The sequence below is a fragment of the Hyla sarda genome, chromosome 10 (genome assembly GCF_029499605.1).
Source record: "Hyla sarda isolate aHylSar1 chromosome 10, aHylSar1.hap1, whole genome shotgun sequence".
Taxonomy (NCBI): domain Eukaryota; kingdom Metazoa; phylum Chordata; class Amphibia; order Anura; family Hylidae; genus Hyla; species Hyla sarda.
This window is the reverse complement of record NC_079198.1, coordinates 125429312-125448039: the sequence shown is the minus strand read 5'-3', so window position 1 is coordinate 125448039 and position 18728 is coordinate 125429312. Positions and strand designations below refer to the sequence as shown.

At 47.5% G+C, this 18728-nt stretch overlaps 1 protein-coding gene across 3 annotated transcripts in view; it reads right to left on the bottom strand.

Moving 5' to 3' along the window:
• ROBO4 (roundabout guidance receptor 4) overlaps positions 1-18728 on the bottom strand; it is a 101407-nt gene that overhangs the window by 59183 nt on the left and 23496 nt on the right. For all 3 annotated transcript variants that reach the window (XM_056544125.1, XM_056544126.1, XM_056544127.1), the window contains exons 3-6: positions 13821-13978; positions 13584-13704; positions 4207-4345; positions 3986-4113 (exon numbers count right to left, since the gene is read on the bottom strand). In XM_056544125.1, coding sequence (XP_056400100.1) covers positions 3986-4113; positions 4207-4345; positions 13584-13704; positions 13821-13978 — 546 coding nt within the window. The remainder of the gene's footprint in view (positions 1-3985; positions 4114-4206; positions 4346-13583; positions 13705-13820; positions 13979-18728) is intronic.

Below are 18728 nucleotides of genomic sequence, written 5' to 3'. Positions count from 1 at the left end.
TTACCATGTCTGATGCTTCCACATCTGCTCCCACTGGGGGGGATGACTTAACTCTAGATACAGCACAGTTCATGAGTGCAGCCCAAATACAGGAACTCATAAATAGGTCCGTTCAAGCAGCCCTGGCCTCAGCTATTGCTCCAACAGGCCCACATCAGGTGCTGTCTTTGACCCCTATTCCGCTATCTCACAGCGATGAGCCGCCTTCAAAGAAAGGTAAAGCCTCTCAGAAAAGGAAGCATACAGTTGCGGCTTCTGACTCCCCGGCAGGGGAAGTAAATAATATGCCACAGGCAGCTCCCCCCACGATCTGCCGACCCATGCATCCTACAGACTCTAAACGACCCCTGGGCCTCAGGGAGTTACCAAAGAGGCAGAGGTCCGCCAGGCGGGCCAAGCCCGATTCATATGTAGAACCCTCGGACGAGGGTTCCCCAAAGTTCTCCTACATCTAACGAACCAGAAGGCGAACATTGTGTTGATCACCCCCTGGTGGCCGACACAGCCCTGGTTTCCCCTCCTTCTGGGGATGACCTTGGATTATCCCAGGTTACTGCTGAGTTTCCCGCAAATTCTCTCCAACCCAACCAGGTGTATCCACCCTCTAGTAGCGGAGGGCAACCTGACTCTCCTAGCGTGGTTGGTTTCAGGGTGCCGGACACAGACGGCGACCTTTCTCAATCAGCTAGGGACCTACTCGCCCTGGCCTGGGCCCCCGGGACTCGATCGGCATATCGATCAGCCTGGAGACTTTGGGTGCGTTGGTGTGATCAACGACAGGTTGATCCCATACAAGCGCCTATATCCATAATAGTAAATTACCTGGCGGATTCTTTTGAATCCGGTAAATCATTCAGCTCCATCAACGTGTACCGGTCGGCAATTTCCGCTTATCACTACCCGGTGGACTCGTTGCCGGTCGGCAAACACCCATTGGTGTGTAGGTTGTTGCGCGGCATCAAATTTAAGCGTCCTCCACGTCCTAAATATCAATCCACTTGGGATGTTTCCCGATTGCTGGACATGTTCTCCGGATGGGAGGACAATGAGGCGCTTTCTTTGCGCCTGTTGTCCTACAAACTTACGGTCCTATTATGCCTGGTCTCCATCAAGAGAGTCTCGGATGTTAAAGCCCTGGACATCTCTAGGCGTCAATTCTCGCCTCAAGGTGTAAACTTCTCGGTGGTACCCAGGACCAAAACGAGTTTACATTCAGTTTTCTACCCTTATTTTCCAGCACATCCTCGCCTCTGCGTTGTTCGTTGCCTTCAAACTTACGAGTCGCTCACTGCTGAGCTACGTTCTCCTGACTTTTCTCAACTCCTTGTCTCTTATGTCAAGCCTCATCATCCGGTCACCTCCGCAACCCTGGCCCGGTGGGTCCGATCCGCCATGGAGATGGCGGGCATAGACGTGTCCCTTTTTGGGGCACACTCATCCAGGGGCGCTATGGCCACTAAAGTGGTCACGACGGGTGGTTCCCTTGCTGATCTTTTAATGGCGGCTGATTGGTCTTCTGAATCTACCTTTCGTCATTTCTACTTCAGACCGGAGGAACATGTCTCCATGTCGGTTTTGTGATATTTTGCTTATGTTCGTATGTATTTTATCTGGTTGCTAGCTTTGAACCTGCATAAGATATGAGCCTCCTGTCTGATATATAAATCGAGATTTTCCTAGCTTGTGACGGAAAATATTAGTTATATGAAGACAGGAGGCGAGTATCTTCCCTCCCTACCCAACCCTATTACGTTTCTACATTCTCTTTTCAGGGTACTGATCACGGCAGCTGGTTCCTGTGCATGGATAACCTGTTGGTCGAATGCGTTGGGTTTATCTAAGGTCCCCGTTGGGACGAAGTTGAAGCTCCCCAGTTTGCCTCCGGAAGCTGAGATGTCGGGCCGGTTGGTCGACAAGTCTGGAGGAGGATGGTGGCGTCCGCTTGGAGTTCATGGTTCCGGTGCAGTGGCTATTCGCATACAGAAAGAGGAAGATCTGTTATGAGGCAGTCCTTATATAGGGCCTACAGGGTTGGGAGTGGCCACTGTGGCCCTAGGACTGCTGGGAGTTGTAGTTCAAGTTTCTGTTCATTTTTCTTTACATTAAATAGTGCATTTTCTGCTATGGGCATTAATAAAGAAAGATTAATGCATAAGATACTCGCCTCCTGTCTTCATATAACTAATATTTTCCGTCACAAGCTAGGAAAATCTCGATTTCTTTGGTATCTCATGCAAATAGTCAGCAAGATTATAATAAAAAAAATACTTCCTAATAGCTTATCTGTGACCCCACCAGCAGAATAGTGAGTACAGCTCTGGAGTATAATACTGGATATAACTCAGGATCAGTACAGGATAAGTAATGTAATGTATGTACACAGTGACCTCACCAGCAGAATAGTGAGTACAGCTCTGGAGTATAATACAGGATATAACTCAGGATCAGTACAAGATAAGTAATGAAATGTATGTACACAGTGACCTCACCAGCAGAATAGTGAGTACAGCTCTGGAGTATAATACAGGATATAACTCAGGATCAGTACAGGATAAGTAATGTAATGTATGTACACAGTGACCTCACCAGCAGAATAGTGAGTACAGCTCTGGAGTGTAATACAGGATATAACTCAGGATCAGTACAGGATAAGTAATGTAATGTATGTACACAGGGACCTCACCAGCAGAATAGTGAGTACAAATCTGGAGTATGATACAGGATATAACTCAGGATCAGTACAGGATAAGTAATATAATGTATGTACACAGTGATCTCACCAGCAGAATAGTGAGTACAGCTCTGGAGTATAATACAGGATATAACTCAGGATCAGTACAGGATAAGTAATGTAATGTATGTACACAGTGACCTCACCAGCAGAATAGTGAGTACAGCTCTGGAGTATAATACAGGATATAACTCAGGATCAGTACAGGATAAGTAATGTAATGTATGTACACAGTGACCTCACCAGCAGAATAGTGAGTACAGCTCTGGAGTATAATACAGGATATAACTCAGGATCAGTACAGGATAAGTAATGTAATGTATGTACACAGTGACCTCACCAGCAGAATAGTGAGTACAGCTCTGGAGTATAATACAGGATATAACTCAGGATCAGTACAGGATAAGTAATGTAACGTATGTAAACAGTGACCTCACCAACAGAATAGTGAGTACAGCTCTGGAGTATAATACAGGATACAACTCAGGATCAGTACAGGATAAGTAATGTAACGTATGTACACAGTGACCTCACCAGCAGAATAGTGAGTACAGTTCTGGAGTATAATACTGGATATAACTCAGGATCAGAACAGGATACGTAATGTATGTACACAGTGATCCCACCAGCAGAATAGTGAGTACAGCTCTGGAGTATAATACAGGATATAACTCAGGATCAGTACAGGATAAGTAATGTAATGTATGTACACAGTGACCTCACCAGCAGAATAGTGAGTACAGCTCTGGAGTATAATACTGGATATAACTCAGGATCAGTACAGGATACGTAATGTATGTACACAGTGATCCCACCAGCAGAATAGTGAGTACAGCTCTGGAGTATAATACAGGATATAACTCAGGATCAGTACAGGATAAGTAATGTAATGTATGTACACAGTGACCTCACCAGCAGAATAGTGAGTACAGCTCTGGAGTATAATACTGGATATAACTCAGGATCAGTACAGGATACGTAATGTATGTACACAGTGATCCCACCAGCAGAATAGTAAGTACAGCTCTGGAGTATAATACAGGATATAACTCAGGATCAGTACAGGATAAGTAATGTAATGTATGTACACAGTGACCTCACCAGCAGAATAGTGAGTACAGCTCTGGAGTATAATACAGGATATAACTCAGGATCAGTACAGGATAAGTAATGTAATGTATGTACACAGTGAAAGCCTTATATGTGTTAGATACAGCACTTTGTATAGGATGTATGGAGAGATGGGGTATGTACCTTGTACCACAAGTTGCGCAGACGCAGACACAGCACCATTTTTGTTTCTGGCCGTGCAGACATATGTCCCTGAATCTTGCACAGTCACTCGCTGGAGACACAACGTGTTCTCATTGGTAATTGCATATCTGTCAAAAGATAAAATGAGAACCATTATATAACAATCACCGCGTCTGATTGATATACCCAGCACCAATATACTACATCGTAATGACACATACCTGCCTATGGGGAGCGCTCCCTGCACTTTACTCCATTGCACAATAGGTTTAGGATTGCCCTGAACTACACAGGTTAACTGGACTGTGCTTCCTGGTTCTTCAACCTTATCAACAGGTTTATTTGTAAAATACGGCAGGTCTGTAATTGGAAAGAATGTGCGTCACCGAATCACCGGATCAGAATCTGACAGATCAGGAAATCACACAACATAAAGGAGTGAACACCGAGCGGTCTAATATTAAAGCCACCTACATTACAATACTCAGTTATATATTATAGGTAGCGACTCTACAAGCAAAACAGTGAGTGAAACTTCGGAGAATGTTACAGGATGTTGTTATTGTTGTTATTATTATTGTTATTTTTATGATTGTTGTTATTAGGGTTATTATTTTATTATGATAAAGTAGTGTTTAGTTTACAAACATTTGTGGGTTGTTATCATGGTGGTGTGTTTGGTGAGAGTGAGACTGGACCAGAAAATACTTTGATGGACATTTATGGACTCATTTTTGTATATATTATACAGGTGCATGTTGTTTGTATTATTGTTATGTTTTTGTTTATTACTATTGTAATATTTTATATTTTTAAATAAAAGATATACAGGATATAACTCAGGGTCAGTACAGGATAAGTAATGTAATGTATGTACACAGTGACCTCACCAGCAGAATAGTGAGTACAACTCTGGAGTATAATACAGGATATAACTCGGGATCAGTACAGGGTAAGTAATGTATGTAAACAGTGACCTCACCAGCAGAATAGTGAGTACAGTTCTGGAGTATAATACAGGATATAACTCAGGATCAGTACAGGATAAGTAATGTAATGTATGTACACAGTGACCTTACCAGCAGAATAGTGAGTACAGTTCTGGAGTATAATACAGGATATAACTCAGGAACAGTACAGGATAAGTAATGTAATGTATGTACACAGTGACCCCACCAGCAGAATAGTGAGTACAGTTCTGGAGTATAATACAGGATATAACTCAGGAACAGTACAGGATAAGTAATGTAATGTATGTACACAGTGACCTCACCAGCAGAATAGTGAGTACAGCTCTGGAGTATAATACAGGATATAACTCAGGATCAGTACAGGATAAGTAATGTAATGTATGTACACAGTGACCTCACCAGCAGAATAGTGAGTACAGTTCTGGAGTATAATACAGGATATAACTCAGGATCAGTACAGGATAAGTGATGTAATGTATGTACACAGTGACCTCACCAGCAGAATAGTGAGTGCAGCTCTGGAGTATAATACAGGATATAACTCAGGAACAGTACAGGATAAGTAATGTAATGTATGTACACAGTGACCTCACCAGCAGAATAGTGAGTACAGCTCTGGAGTATAATACAGGATATAACTCAGGATCAGTACAGGATAAGTAATGTAATGTATGTACACAGTGACCTCACCAGCAGAATAGTGAGTACAGTTCTGGAGTATAATACAGGATATAACTCAGGATCAGTACAGGATAAGTGATGTAATGTATGTACACAGTGACCTCACCAGCAGAGTAGTGAGTACAGCTCTGGAGTGCTGACCAATTAGTTGCGGGTGTGGTCGTGCTTCAGCTGTGCTGTGTGTGTCTGCTGTGTCTCCTGAGCTCCAGGGATTTCCACCTGTTCCACCTGGGGCCTGCTTCCTCCTCCCCAGGGAGGGAGTGGGTTTCCAGGCATGAGTGAGGGAGGCGAGGCCCAGGCTTCTGCTCCTCGGAATAGGCCGCAGGGGAGCAGTAGAAGCCAGCAAGCGGCCGGAACATCGGAGGATTTGGGGGTGAGGCGTTCCACCAGGAGTCGCAGCAATGCTGCTCCAACTCCCCCCACAGAGGCGAAAAACTCCAAGGTGGGATCCTCCTTGGGAAAGCTGGGTGCTGCCAGTGGAAAGCTGAGTTCGTCCGGAAGAAGGCAGAGTGCTCACGGAGGTGAAGCCAACCTCAGTGAGGAAGGCTGGGGAGTGCTGAGGACCCGGGAGTCTATTTCCACCTATACCTCCCGGGTAAAAAGTCACCTCCGTGAGTATGAAGACGCCTGTAAGGCCATCAGGAGGCTCCGAGAGGAACTGCGCTGTGCCCGTGCCAGAGCCAAGGTTAGTCCTAAACGGAAAAAAACTGAGATCCAGTCAGAGATAAAAAGACTTATGGCTGACATGCAAGTTTTGGAGGAGAGGAGAGCAGCATTACTGGAGAAGAGTGGGCCATTTAAAGAAAAATTGGAAAATGAGGAGCGCTTCAGGGTGACAGAAGAAGAAAAAAATAAAAGGTTGATGGGGCTGCAACCTGAGAGCCAGGTGGATGATGTGGAGGAGATGGAGGAAGAACAACAGCCAGATCCACCTGGTGGCCTGCGGCAACAGCAGCAGGCCCCGTACAGTGGGCCCCCTGCACAGCAACCAGCAGTATCACCTGCCGACTCAGGGGAGGACAGTGACAGCAGCTACCAGGGAGGGGCGCTAATGGCCCAGATTCGTATGCTGGAATCCCCAGTGTGTCCTCAGAACCTGGTGTTTGGAGATGAGCTCCCAAATGAGGCACCTGGGGGTAAGAAGAAAAAGAAGACCAAGCCAAAGCAGCAAGAAGTGGTGAGTTACATCTACACCCCCCTCCCTGTAAACCCTGAGTCGGCCGCAGGGTCAGCTCATTGTGCAAGCCCCGTTACCCAGCCCAGCCCGTGTTCTGTGGTGGACTCGGTGCAAAGGTGCGGGGAGAGTACAGATACTAAAAGGGCGCAGAGCTCCATGCCTGTTTGCAGTAGCAGGGATGGAGCAGAGAAGGCATCGGCCGCAAGGCCGTACAGTGAGGGCGGCCCAGCGGTGGGCATAGAGGCAGACTCCAGTGCTGTAGTTCGCTCCCCTGTGGGAGAGGGGGGTGACTCAGTGCCGGAGGTAGTCGTGGTGGCTAAGGGAAAAATAGATTCTCCCAAAAGTAGAAAAAAACTTTTGTTTTGCATGGGTGCCGCTGATCCAGATCAGCGGCGCCCAGGAGCTGGACATTCTAGTACGGATGAGGCGGAGGGTACCGATAAAAACAGGGCTGGGGCCGCTAATAAACAGGCTAGGCAGGCTTCCCGGTCCTTGTATAAGGGACCGGTGACCTGTCCTGTGGTGATGGCTCCAGCCCTGGTACCCAGTGATGCTGACAGTACAAAATCTGCGCCAGAACGCACCGGTCCAGCCAGTATGAATGTGGAGGTTAATGTTGGAGTGACTGAGGGTGTGAATGAGGGGAATAATTCATCTGTTACTAAAAATCTGTCTGGGGCTTTGAATAGTGGTTTGGGCTGTAGCACGGGTGGAGGTATGGGGGGCACATCAGCTAAAATAGGGGTCAATGGTTTGGGTATGGATTATGTGGAGGAGGGTGGTGAAGGGGCACAGATTAGTGGTGGGAATGTAGGGCCTGGTCCAGTTGCACCCCCAGCGGTGGCAGCACCCATCCGCAGCTACGCGAATGTCACCGCTGGGGGAAGGGGGGCAGCTTCCTCGTCCTCTGGCTCTGGGGAGAACAGTTTGCAGCAGCGTCTCCTGGGGGCCTTAAGGAGAGGGGAGAGATCGATCAATGTAGAGGGTAGGGAGGTTGATCTATCCTTCTGGATAGAGAGACATGGTCTTTCAGCCTTCCGAGAGGAAAGAGGGGGGGATAATGTGTGGTCCCTCCCTACAGCCGGGCCAGGTGGTCTCCGTAGGAATGTGGTCCGGCTGAGGTGGAGAGGCAGTGATACATGTCCTCCAAGATCTAAAGTTGTTGAGCTTCTGCTGAAGTTGGGCTTTAAGGCAGCTGACATCTATGCCTTGATACATCCTTATGGTACCCCTGAGTTCGATATCAGCTTTGTTCGGCCGGAGGGGCTTGAGCTCTTCTGGTCGAATTATGAGTTGGTAAAGAATGAGCCCGGCTGGCGAGACTTTGCCATTCAGGCAGTGTCTCACCAAAATAATGTCAAGAAGGTGACCGTTTTAACCCGTAATGAATCGCTTTCTTGTATTGACATCATGACGTGGCTAGGTCGGTATGGTGAGGTGGTGGAGGTCCCAAAAAAGAACAGGGATGAATATGGCATCTGGTCAGGGGCCTGGACGTTTATGGTCAAGCTTAGGCGTTCAGGAAACACCGTTACCCATATACCATCTGCGACCTTCCTCGGAAGGGATCGTATCCAGATCTTCTACCAGGGTCAGCCGAAGCTCTGTCACAGATGTGGTGACCCCACACATTTTAGTGCCAATTGCACTGTGCAGAAGTGCACTCTGTGTGGGGAAATAGGCCATCTCGCTACATCTTGTGCAGAGATTAGGTGTCACCTGTGTGGTGACTTAGGTCACCCATTCAGTCGCTGCCCTCGTTCCTTTGTCAACGCGGTTGTTGCCCCGGTGGGAGTAAGCCGTGAGGTGGATTCTGCTGGGGGGATGGCTGTCGGGGATGAAGGGGTGCAGGGGCCAGGGAAGAAAAGTAAGCAGAAGACGCCTGCCCAACTGAGGCGTCTCGAGAAGCGTCAAAGGGACAGGGAGATTCAGGACTCACAGGAGCATCAACCAACTGGGGTGACTCCTGATCCTGTCCCTGCGGCCAGTCTTACTGCTGAGGCCCTGGGGGATAGTGAACTGGATGAGGAGACTGGAAGGATCCACAAAGAGGGGGATGCCGTCTCCTCACTGTCCTCCCATGGTGGGAGCGCGGATGAGGACAGTGGGGGATGGGCAGAAACAAAGCGGGGTACTCGGAAGAATAAGAAAAGGAGAGATGTAAGATCTTCTCCCACCTGCCAGATGCCAAAGGAAGGTACAACTGATCTCCCTCTGATTGGTCTCTCCAACCGGTTCCGAGCCCTCCGCGACATTTCCTCTTCGGAGGAGGGGGTGGCTGGGGGTGAGGTTCCGGATGTTGCGGTGGGGCTCACAGGAGACGCTGAGTCCTCTCTCCCTGGGGAATCTATGTCTTCAGGGAGGGAGACAGGCCCAGAGTCAGGGGACGAGGAAAATGTATATAAAGGGAAAATGGACACATCTATTTCACTTAAAAGGGGTAAACCATCATCTGATGAGGAGGGTGGTGGGGTGGATGGGAAGGATGGTGGGAAAAAGAAAGCTGTCTAACTCAATCACCCTCGATGGCGGCACCCTCTCCGTTGACTCTGGCATCCATTAATGTTGCCAGCATAAAGTCAGATACGGCTCGATTTGCGGCCTATGATTTTTTTGCCCATATTAATGCTGATATTTTATTTTTGCAGGAGACCAGGCTAACAGATATGTCATCTATCTACAAGGCTAAAAGAGAGTGGAGGAATGGGCCCTCCTACTGGTCTCTTGGGGCCGAGCCGTATAGCGGAGTGGCGGTCCTTTTTACCGCAGCGGTAGAATGCCGACGGGTTATCGAGTTAGAAATGGGAAGGTGCCTGATCTTAGATGTCCTCATGAAGGGACAAGAACTTCGCCTTATTAACATCTACGGCCCACAGTCTAAGTGGGACCGGAAGTGTCTCTTTATGAGGATCAAGCCCTATCTCTTTACAAGTCGGCAGGTGGTCTTTGGAGGGGACTTTAATGCTGTCACGAGGCCCCAAGACAGGGGAGGTGCCAGAGACAAGCTGACTTATGATAGCGCCGCCCTTAATAGCATAGCGAGTGAGGCTCGCCTGGTGGATGTCCACATCCGGCACACCCCAGGCCACGTGGGATTCACCTATCATAGGGGTAGTTGTAGGTCTAGGATAGACAGGTTTTATTTAAAGGAGGAGGCCGTCTCTTCAGCAGTATCTGTTGTTGAGGTGGAGTTTTCCGATCACTGTTTAATTTTGTTTTCTCTGAATGTCGCAGAGACCCCCCGGATGGGCAGAGGCTATTGGAAGCTGAATTCGTCTCTCTTGGAAGAAGCGGAGATAAGACAGTCCTTTGAGGATTTTCTTCAGAGCCAGGTACCATTGCTGGGCCTTTGTAGCAGTAAGTCAGAGTGGTGGGAGATCTTCAAGGAAAGGGTTGCGAGATTCTTCCGCCAGCTCTCGGGCCTCAGAAGCCTAAACAGGTACCGTTTGTACCAGGGCCTGAGGAAGAAACTTGAGCACCTTGTCTCGACTGGAGGTAGTCGTGACGATATCTCCAGAGTGAAGTCCTTGTTGATGAAGTGCCAGTACGACAGACACGCATCTTTGGTTTTTGAGAGGGATTACGGGAAGTACCGCTCGCCTGACCCTTACAGAAACTGCAAGATGTCAGTGAATAGTAAAATAGTCTCAGGACTGATTGATAGTACGGGATCCTTGAAAAGGTCCAGATCAGGGATCTTGGAGGTCGTCAGATCCTTCTACTCGCACCTCTTGGGAAGGAAGGATCTAGATCGAGATAAGGTATCAGCTTTCTTGGCTGAAACCGTCCCTGAACCAGGAGTAGACCCCTCTCTTGACGTTTTGACAGAGATGATCCGGGAAGAGGAAGTCAGGATGGCTATTGATGGGCTTGCCCTCAAGAAGTCACCCGGTCCAGATGGCTTAACATCTGAGTTCTATAAGACCTTTAAGGACACTTTGGTTCCCCTCTTGACTGCGGTTTTTAATGAGTGTCTATCCTCGGGCACTCTGCCAAAGTCAATGAGGAGGTCAGCGCTGATCATCCTGTCAAAGGGTAAAGACCCGTTCCACATTGAGAATTGGCGTCCCATAGCGCTTCTCAATGTGGACCGAAAGATTCTGGCAAAAGTGCTGTTTAACCGGCTGGTGGAGTTTGCACCCCGGCTCCTTTCGGGGGCTCAGAATTGCTCTGTTCCGGGCCGCAGTACATTTAGTGCTGTGCTCAGTGTCCGAGAGGCTGTGGAGCAGGGTAGGGCTGGCCACTGGAAGGGGTACTTGCTGTCCTTGGATCAGGCAAAAGCGTTTGATCGGGTTAACCATGAGTACCTCTGGTCTGTTCTTCTGAGATATGGCCTTCCGGGGGGGTTTGTTGATTGGCTTAAGATCTTGTACGCAGGGGCAGAGAGTTTCCCGCTTGTGAATGGTTGGATTGGCCGCTCTTTTGAGGTTGGGTCTGGCGTCCGTCAGGGTTGTCCTTTGAGCCCGTTGCTGTACGTGTTTGCAATTGATCCTTTCCTTAGGAGGATTGATTGTGGACCGTTGGCGGGGGTGAGAATGGACCTGGCGGTGCCGGATTTGGCTCTGAGGGCGGTAGCGTATGCTGATGATGTCACCGTGTTTGTCTCCTCACAAGAGGAAGGCCAATGGGTGATGTCAGAGGTGGACCGCTACTCGGAGGCATCCGGGTCCAAGATCAACCGGGATAAGTGCGAGAGTCTCTGGCTGGGAGGGGGAGATCCTAGTTTTGATCTCCCGGACGCCCTTCCAGGGCCCCAGGAATCTGCAAAAGTTCTCGGCATCGAATTTGGCCAAGGGGATTACCCCAAACAAAACTGGGACAGCAGGCTTAAGATCGCCGCTCAGAAGGTGGATCAGTGGAAGGGTTGGTCTTTGACCCTCCGGGAAAGGGTTAACCTGATCAAAACATTCCTGCTCCCTTTACTGATATACCTGGGCAGTGTATGCATGTTGCCAGAACCTCTTTGGACCCGAGTCTACAGTGTGTTCTTCCAGATGTTATGGGGGAACAGACTGAACCTAGTGAAGAGGGAGGTTACTTACCGTACAAGGAGACTAGGGGGGTTGTGTATGGTCAACCCCGTGGTATTCCTAGTGAATACCTTTCTTAAGACCAATATAGCAAACCTCATGTCAGAGAGGGCTTCTCCGTGGGTATCCTCCTGTAGGGGATGGTTTCAGCCTTTCTTCCAGGAATGGGAGACAGGAGGGCAAGTGAAGGATCTTCGCACACCACACGGGCATCTCCCGGCTTATGCTACCCCGGTTCTGAAGATTATTCGTCGGTGGGGTCTGGGGATGTGGGAGATTAGGACTCTGTCGAGGAAATTCCTTGACAAGAGGGTCCTGTCTTCTCATTTCGAGAGGTCATTGGCGCTCAAGGACTGCCCAAGTCGGGATCTGGAGGTGGGTTTAGAGCTTTTGAATTCTATCAGGATCCCCTTGAAGTTTTGGGACTTGACTTGGCGCTGCTTCCATGGGAAACTGTGTGTGAGGGACAATCTGAAGTGCAGGAGCTCTGATGACCGGGGATGTCCTCGCGAAGAGTGTGGAGGCATGCTGGAAAGCATGGAGCATTTTCTGCTTCATTGTCCCTTTAACACAGAGGTTTACAACAGGGTGGGCGCTTCCATTGGTTGGCCTCGGCTGGCCAGTCTCTCCTATGCGGAATGGGCCTATGGGGCATTCAGAAACCTTGGAGGCTGGGACCGGTGCACTTTATTCCTAGTCAGCTCAGTGGTTAGGTACTACACGTGGAACGCACGGTGTTTAGTGTCGACGCAGCGTAAAATCCTCCCTGTGGATGTGGTGGTTAGGAACATTCTCGGTGACCTGGTGAAGGTGCGTTCTCTGGAGTACGAGAGGCTGGGTGCTGGCAGGGCCTCTCGTCTATGGAGGGGCTCTGCCTTTAAAGTGCCTTAGCCTGTTGTCTCCCCCTGGTGGTGGGCTGATGCTGGCACATTAGTCTTTTTGTTTTGAGCAGTTGGTTTATGGTAATATAGGGCTTGCAGGCACTGAACTTGAGCTTTAGGGGTTTGTTGTTTGGCTTATAGTGTTATATGTATTTGTTATTGTATTTATTGTTGTAGTCTATTTGTATACTTATGTATTGTATATATTGTTAGTCTGTGTATATTTTATGTAATGTATATATTGTATATATTGTGTGATGCCACCTGGGGTTTGGGTTTAGTTTAGGTTGGGTGGTGGGTTAAAAAGGGGGGAGGGGGTTTGTATGGGACTTTTATATATACAGAAAATCCTGGACTGGTTCATGGACGTCTGGTAACATGTACTGGGGGCATGGGATGCGGGACCAGCTCAGGGCCAAAAAAAAAAAAAAAAAAAAGTGGTGTTATTTTGTTTGTGTTGGTTTTTATTATTTTGTATATATTATTATTGTTGTTGTTGTTATTCTTTTTGGTATATTACTGGTATTGGGTTTTTGGTATTGCAACTGGGCCAGGAAATTCACATTTAGTATTAGTGTATATAGTTTATTAGTATGGTATGGGTATTAAGGGTATTATAGGAATCTGTCTTTTGTAAATATTGTATATATTTGTTTGTGTGCAGGAATGAGTGTGGGGTGGACCGGTGTTGTATTTTATGCTATTGTGTTGGTTTTATGATCATTATATTGATATGTTCTGTCGGATATGATATGTTTATGTTTTGTAATTTTTTTTTTATTGTTATGTTTGAAATTTTAATAAAAGATCTACAGGATATAACTCAGGATCACTTACAAGTTACAATTGATCACTCACCCAGAATGGAGATAACAGCGCCACGACTTTTCCTCTCCCCGGCTTGATTTGAGGCCACGCACATATATACTCCTGCATCTGAGCTCAGTGTACGGGCGATTGAGAGTCTACCGCCAGCAAACTAGGGGTTAACAAAAGTGGAAATAAGCATTTAACAACCAGAAGTAATGTAGTGGGAAATCTTCCGATTATTTTCTAAGTATCCATTCACATTGCAGCATATTCCTTGGACTGTACCATGTAGCGGCTGTTGTTTCTGTCCAGTGGTACTCCATCTTTCTGCCACGTCACCACTGGCTCCGGGTGCCCTTTGGGTGGGGAACAGTCAATCACCAGCGGCATCCCTGCGGTCACCCTCTTATCCCCGGGCTCCTGGCGAAATTCATCCTTCAGGACTGAAAGAAACAAGAAGTCACTACACACAAGGGGGAGGGGATCTGGTCACAACTGTGTTTGATCTCCATGGAGTCCATTCATCTATAATGGAGTCCATGGAAAAATATGGCTGCATGAAGAGCGTTATCCCCACCACCAATAATGGTGATGGTATTAGTGACACAGCTACTTGTGAACATACTTCAGACAGGGGTGGACTGACTGGCCAGTCTATTCGGACGTTGTTCGGAGGCCCGGCCGGGAATGGAGACCACAATCCGCTGCCTGTCATATAAAATCTATAAAATAGCCTGGCCCGGAGCTGTTACTGTAATTCCGCTCCCAGACAGCCATTCTAGTGGCGACCCTTTAAGAGAACCGTAGTGGCAGCCTGGGAGAGGCGCTTAGGTCACGTGAACCTCACGTCTAAGCGCGGCAGGGACGGAGTTCACTGCAGCCGAAGGCCAGTGCCCCCGCCCTGCTTGTCCTCAGTGTACAGAGCCCTGCTTGTCCTCAGTGTACAGAGCCCTGCTTGTCCTCAGCGTACAGAGCCCCGCTTGTCCTCAGTGTACAGAGCCCTGCTTGTCCTCAGTGTACAGAGCCCTGCTTGTCCTCAGTGTACAGAGCCCTGCTTGTCCTCAGTGTACAGAGCCCTGCTTGTCTTCAGTGTACAGAACCCTGTTTGTCTTCAGTGTACAGAGCCCTGCTTGTCCTCAGTGTACAGAGCCCTGCTTGTCCTCAGTGTACAGAGCCTTGCTTGTCCTCAGTGTACAGAGCCCTGCTTGTCCTCAGTGTACAGGGCCCTGCTTGTCTTCAGTGTACAGAGCCCTGCTTGTCCTCAGTGTACAGATCCCTGCTTGTCTTCAGTGTACAGAGCCCTGCTTGTCCTCAGTGTACAGAGCCCTGCTTGTCCTCAGTGTACAGAGCCCTGCTTGTCTTCAGTGTATTTTTAATAGAAGTAATTTACAAATCTGTTTAACTTTCTGGCACCAGTTGATAAAAAAATTCCGCCGGAGTACCCCTTTAATAACAGACGTTATTTTGTGACAGGAGAAAGTGCATTCACTATTTCTTCCGTTCTTTCTACCATCACAAAATAACGTCCGTTAGTAATAACGGGGTATGACGGGTTAAAACGGATAATGTAAAAATCCCGTAGACTATAATGGGATTTTTTAACGGTCATATGGGATTTTGTAATGGCCGTTTAACGGCCAATTTTAAGGGTTTTCATAAAGGAACATTAAACTGATCTTTAAAACGATTACATTTTATAGTGTAAAAGGAACCTAAGCATGGAATGAGAAATATAAAGGAAGGACTTTAAAGGGGTACTCCAGTGGAAAACATTTTTTTTTTCAAACCAACTGGTGCCAGAAAGTTATACAGATTTGTAAATTACTTCTATTAAAAAATCTTAATCCTTCCAGTATTTATCCGCTGCTGTATGCTTCAGAGCAGCGGTCTCAAACTGGTGGCCCTCCTGATGTTGCAAAACTTCAACTCCCAGAATACCTGGACATGCCCAGACAGCCATTTGCTGCAGCTAACGGCTTTCGGGAATGCTGGGAGTTGAAGTTTTGCAACATCTGGAGGGCAATCAGTTTGAGACCCCTGCTCCAGAGAAAGTTATTTTCTTTTTGAATTTCTTTTTTGTCTGACCACAGTGCTCTCTGCTGACACCTCTGTCCATGTCAGGAACTGTCCAGAGTAGGAGAAAATCCTCATAGCAAACCGATTCTGCTCTGGACAGTTCCTGATATGGACTGCAGACTTCGCCTAAGGAATGAACATGTTTGTTCTTTCGGCAGAATCTGTTCTGCAATGCATTGCCGTCTATTGAATGCATTGCTATCTGTTTCCAAATGTTTCCAGCTTGTTTTGCCGGCGCCCACTCCAGACAGAATCTTTGCCCGGAACATAATATGTTAATTCTTTCTGTCAAATACGCTCGGAAAAACATTGCCATCTATAAAGATGTTGCATGTCCCAGCAGTCCTAGTATAGACTGCCAGGAACGGGATGTCCGGCCAGACATTTTCTGTCCAGACTTTCCACAAAAAATTACGCTGTGGACAGTGATGGCGGACCCTTTTCAGCCCGAGTGCCCAAACCGTAATGCACGCCAACTTTTTTTTCCCTCAAAGTGCCAGCACATCAATTAAATCAAAATACTGAGGTTTAGAAAAAAAACAACTCATACAGTTGTCATAACTAATTAACATATTTTGTTTTAAAAGAAGAATACAGAGTTCAATGATCCAAACTTGTTTTTCTTAAATTGATAGTTTATAGTTCCCCACATTAGGTGCAGTATAGTTCCCCCACATTAGGTGAAGTACAGTTCCCCACATTAGGTGCAGTATAGTTCCCCACATTAGGTGCAGTATAGTTCCCCCACATTAGGTGCAGTATAGTTCCCCACATTAGGTGCAGTATAGTTCCCCCATATTAGGTGAAGTACAGTTCCCCACATTAGGTGCAGCATAGTTCCCCACATTAGATGCAGTATAGTTCCCCCACATTAGGTGCAGTATAGTTCCCCAGATTAGGTGCAGTATAGTTCCCCACATTAGGTGCAGTATAGTTCCCCACATTAGGTGCAGTATAGTTCCCCACATTAGGTGCAGTATAGTCCCCCACATTAGGTGCAGTATAGTTCCCCACATTAGGTGCAGTATAGTTCCCCACATTAGGTGCAGTATAGTTCCCCCACATTAGGTGTGCAGTACAGTTCTCCACATTAGGTGCAGTATAGTTCTCCACATTAGGTGCAGTATAGCTCTCCTACATTATGCAATATAGTTCTCCCCACATTAGGTGCAGTATAATTCCCCACATTAGGTGCAGTATAGTTCCCCATATTAGGTGCAGTATAGCTCCCTAACATAATGCAGTATAGCTCCCCCACATTATGCAGTATAGTTCCCTGCACATTAGGTGCAGTATAGTTATCTACATTAGGTGCAGTATAATTCCCCACATTAGGTGCAGTATAGTTCCCCACATTAGGTGCAGTATAGTTCCCCACATTAGGTGCAGTATAGCTCCCTAACATTATGCAGTATAGCTCCCCCACATTATGCAGTATAGTTCCCTCCACATTAGGTGCAGTATAGTTATCTACATTAGGTGCAGTATAATTCCCCACATTAGGTGCAGTATAGTTCCCCACATTAGGTGCAGTATAGTTCCCCACATTAGGTGCAGTATAGCTCCCCCACATTATGCAGTATAGTCCCTCCCACACACATTAGGTGCAGTATAGTTCTCCACATTAGGTGCAGTATAGCTCCCCCACATTATGCAGTATAGTTCCCTCCACATTAGGTGCAGTATAATTCCCCACATTAGGTGCAGTATAATTCCCCACATTAGGTGCAGTATAGTTATCTACATTAGGTGCAGTATAATTCCCCACATTAGGTGCAGTATAGTTCCCCACATTAGGTGCAGTATAGTTCCCCACATTAGGTGCAGTATAGCTCCCTAACATTATGCAGTATAGCTCCCCCACATTATGCAGTATAGTTCCCTCCACATTAGGTGCAGTATAGTTCCCCCACATTAGGTGCAGTATAGCTCCCCCACATTAGGTGCAGTATAGTTCCCACATTAGGTGCAGTATAGTTCCCAACATTAGGTGCAGTACAGTTCCCCCACATTAGGTGCAGTATAGTTCCCCAACATTAGGTGCAGTATAGTTCCCCAACATTAGGTGCAGTATGGTTCCCCCACATTAGGTGCAGTATAGTTCCCCACATTAGGTGCAGTATAGTTCCCCACATTAGGTGCAGTACAGTTTCCCCACATTAGGTGCAGTATAGTTCCCCCACATTAGGTGCAATATAGTTCCCCCACATTAGTTTGGCAGTATAGTTCCCTCACATTAGGTGCAGTATAGTTCCCCCACATTAGGTTGGCAGTATAGTTCCCCCACATTAGGTTGGCAGTATAGTTCCCCCACATTAGGTTGGCAGTATAGTTCCCCCACATTAGGTTGGCAGTATAGTTCCCCCACATTAGGTTGGCAGTATAGTTCCCCCACATTAGGTTGGCAGTATAGTTCCCCCACATTAGGTGCAGTATAGTTCCCCCACATTAGGTTGGCAGTATAGTTCCCCCACATTAGGTGCAGTACAGTTCCCCCATATTAGGTGCAGTACAGTTTCCCCACAGACATATAGCCTTCAGCCATATACAGTGTATGGCTGGAGGCTATATGCCTGTGTACTGCCCCACTTCAGTGTTCCAACCACCGATCCGCCAGTCAAGGGTCACAATCTACTGCTATGGCCTACAGGCCATAGCAGTAGGTCCCGTGACCGGAGGAGTGGTGGTCGGAACACTGAAGATGACGCGCGGGTAACTTACCATGCCTGCGCTTCTTCCTCCTCCTCACTGCTCTACTCGGCTCTGCCCGGCTGTTGCTATGGGCGCAAGCACGGGACGTCAGTGACGTCCCTGCGTGCGCTACCTCCCGGCAGCCCCTGTGTTTTTAAAGGTAACACGGGGCTGCAGAAAGGTAACAGGGACATCCTTGTGTCCCGAAAAGATTTTTCGGGACACAGCGATGTCCCGAATAGGCTTATGGCGAACCTGGGCCTCGGTGTGCTACCTGTGGCACGCGTGCCATAGGTTCTCCATCACTGCCTTAGGATGACTTGAAAAGTGAGTTTTAGTCTAAGCAGTTTTCTGATTTGGCGTTTTTTTCCCCTGCATAGTTCACACCTCGGAATTTTCGTGCAGAATTTCGCTTAACCCCTTAAG